This window comes from Pundamilia nyererei, unplaced genomic scaffold (genome assembly GCF_000239375.1).
Source record: "Pundamilia nyererei isolate P.nyererei 1_Seehausen unplaced genomic scaffold, PunNye1.0 scaffold00454, whole genome shotgun sequence".
NCBI classification, from domain to species: Eukaryota; Metazoa; Chordata; class Actinopteri; order Cichliformes; family Cichlidae; genus Pundamilia; species Pundamilia nyererei.
The window spans coordinates 150,812-158,109 of NW_005187855.1; the positions used below are offsets into that span (position 1 = coordinate 150,812).

General features: G+C 45.8%; 1 protein-coding gene across 1 annotated transcript in view; it reads right to left on the reverse strand.

Annotated features, from left to right (window-relative positions):
• crhr1 (corticotropin releasing hormone receptor 1) overlaps positions 1–5,941 on the reverse strand; it is a 30,332-nt gene extending 24,391 nt beyond the window's left edge. Inside the window, exon 1 of the mRNA XM_005753703.2 lies at positions 5,695–5,941. Coding sequence (XP_005753760.1) covers positions 5,695–5,718 — 24 coding nt within the window. The 5' untranslated portion in view covers positions 5,719–5,941. The remainder of the gene's footprint in view (positions 1–5,694) is intronic.
• Positions 5,942–7,298: the final 1,357 nt, after the last annotated feature.

Genomic DNA, 7,298 nt, shown 5'->3' on the forward strand with positions numbered 1-7,298 from the left:
CGCACCAACACACCGCACCAACACACTAACACACCAACACAGTAACACACAGACAAACTAACAAACCACACCAACACACTAACACACCAACACACTAACAGATCAACACACCGCACCAACACACTAACACACTAACACACCGCACCAACACACCGCACCAACACACTAACACACCAACACAGTAGCACACAGACAAACTAACACACCACACCAACACACTAACACACTAACACACCAACACACCACACCAACACACTAACACATCAACACATCAACACACCGCACCAACACACCGTACCAACACACCGCACCAACACACCGCACCAACACACCAACACACTAACACACAGACAAACTAACACACCGCACCAACACACTAACACACTAACACACCAACACACCGCACCAACACACTAACACACCAAACCACAGACACACTAACTCACCACACCAACACACTGACACATCAACACACCGCACCAACACACTAACACACCAAACCACAGACACACTAACTCACCACACCAACACACTAACACACTGACACATCAACACACCGCACCAACACACTAACACATGTTACGGCCCTAGCAGGGCCTCTCTCTCTCCTGAAGGTGCCTGTGTGGGCGTGTCACACTACCTCTTCTGCCTGAGGTGCCACCTTTCCCTTTTGTGCAGCTGACTCTCGTCAGTAATCAAGGAGATTTAAGCCCAGGGAAAGGGGAGCTCTGGGCCAGAGTGCCAGTAGTGTGGTTACAGCTAGTGAGCTGAGTGTTTTGGTGGGTTTCAGCTAGTGAGCTGCTCTTTCTTTTTGGCTTACGTTTTACTTTATTGACCAACGCCTGAGTTTTGTTTGTGTTTCTTTTATGGTGATAACAGCTTGTCCGTCTTTTTTTGTTGAATAACCTCAATAAACCTGTTTTAATCAACTGTTTTGCCTCCCTGACTCCTTTTTCTGACCCGGTCACTTTTGTTTCTTCCCCCTTAACGCCTAGACCCCCCCCCCAGGGGAACGTAACAAACACCAACACGCTAACACACAGACGCACTAACTCACCACACCAACACACTAACACACCGCACCAACACACTAACATAATAACACACCGCACCAACAAACTAACACACCAAGACACTAACACACCGCACCAACACACCACACTAACACACCGCACCAACACACCACACCAACACACTAACACACCGCACCACCACACCAACACACTAACACACCAACACACCAACACACTAACATAATAACTCACCGCACCAACAAACTAACACACCAAGACACTAACACACCGCACCAACACACCACACCAACACACTAACACACAAACACACTAACACACCGCACCAACACACCACACCAACACACTAACACAGTAACTCACCGCTCCAACACACCACACCAACACACCAACACACTAACACACCGCACCAACACACACTAACACATCAACACACTAACAAACCAACACACCGCACCAACACACACCAACACACTAACACACCGCACCAACACACACTAACACACCAACACACTAACAAACCAACACACCGCACCAACACACTAACACACCAACACACCGCACCAACACACTAACACACCAAACCAACACACTAACACACCAACACACTAACACACCAACACACTGTACCAACACACTAACACACAGACACACTAAAACACCGCACCAACACACTAACAGAACAACACACCGCACCAACACACCAACACACCGCACCAACACACCAACACACTAACACACTAAAATACCGCACCAACACACTAACACACCAACACACTAACACACCAACACAACACAGTAACACACAGACACACTAACTCACCACACCAACACACTAACACACCAACACACTAACACACCGCACCAACACACTAACACACTAACACAGTAACACACCGCACCAACACAACACACTAACACACTAACACACCAGCACACTAACAAACAATACACCACCATACTAACACACTAACACACTAACACACCGCACAAACACACCAACACACCAACACACTAACACACCACACCAACACACTAACACACCAACACACTAACAAACTAATACACCAGCACGCCACACCCACACACCAACACACCACACCAACACACTAACACACTAACACACCAGCACACTAACAAACAATACACCACCATACTAACACACTAACACACTAACACACCGCACAAACACACTAACACACCAACACACCACACCAACACACTAACACACCAACACACTAACAAACTAATACACCAACACGCCACACCCACACACTAACACACTAACACACCAACACACTAACTCACCAACACACTAACTCACCAACACACTAGCACATCAACACACCAACACACCACACTAACACACTTGGTCATATATTCCGAAAATATAATGTCAATTCTCATTGTTATGCTGATGATACCCAGCTCTACATTTCCTCCAAACCTAATTCATCCCTCCCATCTTCCTCCCTCTTGAACTGTCTTATGGAGATCTTGGTTCTCCTCCAATTTTCTTAAACTTAACAGTAGTAAAATAGAAGTCCTACTCGTTGGCACGGCCTCTACCTTAACCAAATCTCACAGTTTCTCCATTAATATAGAAAACCCCCCCAGCCTTCCTTCCCCGCAGGTAAAGAATTTGGGTGTCATACTCGACAGTATGCTTTCATTTCAGCCTCACATTTACATAGCCCGGTATGAATTTCACTTATGTAACATTAACCGACTCCGTCCTTTCCTTACTCCCATGTTGCTCCCATCCTTGTCCATAGTCTTATTGCTTCCCGGATCGATTATTCCAACTCTTATTTGGTCTCCCCAATAAGTCCCTCCATAAACTTCAACTTCTTCAAAATTCCGTCATAACTCATACTCTCTTAAGAGACCATATCTCCCAAATTCTTCAACAGCTTCACTGGTTGCCCATAGAAACTAGGATAAACTTTAAAATCTTAGTTCTCACATTTAAGTTCATCCATAACCTTGCCCCTCCTTATCTCTGTGATCTTCTTCATAGCACCACAGTTTCCCGCTCTCTCAGATCTTCATCCGCCACTCATCTTGTTGTTCCTTCTGCTTGCCTTACCACTATGGGGCAAAGATCTTTCAGTCGCCCTGCTCCTCGGCTCTGTAACTCACTTCCTTCAGCCTTAAGAAATATAGATTCAGGTACAGAGGATGGCTTTATCACTTCTTAATAATGGCTACATCCTCTGTGGGCTGATTTTCAAGATGCAGGATGAGGCGTTATAGAACCAGCTTTGTTCCTCTCACTCAACTTAATAAGAACTGTTGTATTAGACTCATCGTGTCTGATGACCAAACATGTGTGTGTCAGGTTCACATAGGTGTGTTTTGTGACGACAAACGCCATCATTTCTCTGTAAAACAAATTTAACTGCAGGTGTAAATAAAGCAACCTGGACCACACCAGCACACACTAACAGACCACAGTAATGCACAATAATGCACAATGACACTGGTCTCTCGCTCTGCGTCACACGACTCCCAGCATGCACCTTGCCGTCTCAGTTTGCTCTGCCAGTACTTGAACCTCCTCCATGGAGAACATGGAAATGCTGACAAATGTGAAAAACCCAGCAATCATGTCAGGCTGACATGCACCCACAGCATGGCGCCAGCCACTAGGCTCAAAGACCTGACCCCCTCGTCTGACCGCCATTGTAGCCAGCTGTGAGTTAATCTGTTTATTTCAGAGTTCAGCATCTTCGAATCTGAATGTCACACAGAGCCGAACTCTTACACAGGACGGCCTCACATCTGGGCTCACAACATTTTCCCTGGAAAGTCCTGCTGTGTGTCACTGCTGGTTTTCCTCCCTGCTATGCCTGAGGATCGGCCGTCTGAGCTGAGCTGAGGGCCCGATGATGACTTTGTGATGATAACGGTTCACACACACGGAGCTTTAACCACTTAGAGCTTCAGCGTCCTTCATCATCATTAAGCAGCAGACTGCTCCTTTAATCGGCGCTCTCCTCCTTCATGTCCCTGTGGAGGAGTGATGATTATCACCTCCAGCCCACCTCCTCCTGTCACAGCTTCAAATTTCACTGTGGACACACAGCAGGAGGCTTTTATTGTGAAGGAGCAGGCTGCCGACCAATCACAGTGCAGCTGTGGGAAGTTTAACCCTTCATTCGCCAGTGGTTGACAAAAAATCAGCTTTGTGGCCTGGAACTACTTCCTATACTTTTCATGTTGTCACCTGATATCTGACCTTTGACCTCCGCCTTCAGCGTGGAGCATGATGGACGGAGCACACAGATGGAGACAGGAGGTGATGCATGACGCTCGCCCCCTCACTACATCCTCTCTCTCTTCACTGTCATTACTGCTGCTTTGAACACACACACACACTGTGACACAAACACACACACACATACACACACACACTCACACTGTGACACAAACACACACACACTGTGACACACACACTCACACTGTGACACACAGTGTGAGTGTGTGTGTCACAGTGTGTGTGTGTGAGAGAGAGAGAGTGTGTATATGAGTGTGTGTCACACACACACTCATATACACACTCTCTCTCTCTCACACACACACTCACACACACACTGTGTCACACACACAAAAACAGCTGGCTGTACACTGAAGAGAAGCCACACCTCCATCTATACACAGAGTCCTTACAACTCTCAGTTGTGTGTGTGTGGTTGTGTGTTCTTTATTTAAATGCATACTGTTCTGGCTCTATCTGAATTATTGTAGTTTTATTAAATTGTAAACATAAATAAAGCTCCTGATTGTTGGAAATGTTTAAGTCGATTCTTAAATATGAAGGAAAATCAGCGAGGAAGTGGGCGGAGCAAAAACAACATAATTAAAGATGAGACTGACTAAAGCAACAACCAGTGAGAGTACTCCTAATATCTGACTCGGTCTGTGAGGACGTGACGCTGAGGCTCATCTCTGGGCCGCGGTTTGATCCGCTTTCAGACGCAGCTGGTTCCCGCCCATCAGGAACCTGAATTGCTGTTTGGTTTTCATCCAAAGTTTGAGTAGAGCTGCACATTCCAGTGTTTCACAGAAGCTTCAGTCACAACATGGAGCGTTCATCTATCAGAGTGCTTTGCACTCTTGATGTCAGATCATTGACATCACTTCCTGCAGCAGCGTCACAGTGTTTCTCAGACAGAAACGCATGTGTGCTGCTGGGTTTGGGAGGTGCATAGACTTAACCTACTTCTGACCTTTGCATCACACAAGTGTGAGACACGACAAAGATTATTCCTCCTTTCAATAAACTTTGTTCTGAGTTTAGGAAAAAAAAACTTCAAACTTGATGAAAACAAAAAGACATCAGTAAATCTGATGTCACCCAACTTTCCAGATGTTTCCAGCTGGACAGCTGTGAGGAGGATCAGCTCACCTCCTGCAGGCAGTGAATTAACACTGAGCATGCTCCAAAGATATCCTGCTACTAAATTACAGTCAGAATTTCAAAATGAAAGCCACAATTAATTTTAAAAAAAACATCGTTAATGGGGGAAACCTTTATTTTGAAACCCCTCTGAATTATGGCCGTTCGTTCACAATAAGAGTCGCTGACTTTGGCACACACTTTAAAGTTGAGAGGGTGCACGCGCAGCACGGAACTGTGCACACGCACACGGCCCCCTACCTGACTCAGTAGTTTCCGGTCCATCTCCGTCACTCATTCATCCACTCGGACGCGCGCGCTCTGGCATGCGCCTTCCTGCAGCTCACATTGGTGTCCCGCGCGCTCCGGTCCGGTTTAGATCCCAGAACATGTCAGTCCGAGCCGAGCCGGGTCAGGAGTCCGGGTTAGCACGGCTCTGTCCCGGTCCGCTCCAAGGTGCTCTCATCCACACTGACCGACTGAGGAGCGCGTGCTGGCAGTAAGGAGGCTGCTGTAGAGCTCCAGCCAATCAGAGGATAGTGCGAGAGGGAGAGATGGGGGGGGTTAAGAAACCATCAAACATAGAGATCAAAAATCGATTAATCAAAGAGAAGAACCACCAGTGGGTCTGTGTGTGTGTGTTTTGTCAGGTGTGTGTGATATAGAAAACAACTGAAATCGGATGAAACCTTTTCATTGTGATGGATTATTGATCGATCGCTTCTCTCTGAGCTGATCGTGGTGAGCTGGCGGCCGAGTGCCAATCACGGCTGGACTGGGACAAAAAAATCGGCCCGGGCATTTTGACAGAGACCGGCCCACCAGGTATTATAGGAAAAACCATAAAGCCTTTGAATGAAAACAAACGCTGTTGTCACAGTGATGTACACTGTGTTGTTGGTATATATGTATCAGTCTAATAAACTTAAACCTACACCATCCTCCCTATTCTGGTATTCTAAACAGTACCTGGAAGCAGACTGCTTGGTCGAGTTAACCTCCTGAACTATCTACAACACATGGTGAAAACCTGAAATTAAGACAGAGAAGAGGTGAGACATGATCATTACTGATTACTGATGACAGATTTAGATATATTTTCATAAACCATTCATTTGCCACATCAATAAACAGCATGGCAGGGCAAAATATTTTTTCTAACATGGCAACCTTTAAAAAGTGAAAGGAGACAGAAAGACAGGTGAGAAAGAATAAAACTCAATTGACTTTTTGATGGCATTTTACACACAGTACTGGTACAGTATCTAGAAAATGTGGGAAATACTGGCATCATATACAGTAATTAGCTACTTCTGACGAAATTATGATGGGACCCTAAAAAAAATTACTATGTACAATAATGGATTTCTATACATTTTACATCAGATGAATACGTTTGTTGTAAGATTCAGATAATTATTTATTAAAAGTGAGACATTTTAAATGAGCTCATTGTGAAACCTGGCCCCACCCTATCATGTGATTTCCTGAGGTTAGATGGCCCAGGATGTGAGTGGGCGTTAAGGCGTCTGGGGAGGGATCTCAAAACTGGATTATAGATGGCAGAGAGTTGGTGTGGTAAGCCCCGCCTCTGTTCAAAGATGGTCGCTCACAGTGGACATAGATGCTTCTTTCACTCCTCTTTCAAACCATCTGTCCTCTCTGTCCAACAGGTGAACATTGGCATCCTCGAAAGAGTGACCTTTGACCTTAAGATGCAGATGGACTGCTGAGTCTTGTCCTGTGGAGGTGGCTCTTCTGTGTTGTGCCATGCGCTTGTGAAGTGGCTGTTTGGTCTCTCCAATGTAGAGGTCTGGGCATTCCTCGCTGCACTGTACAGCATACACCACATTGTTAAGTTTGTG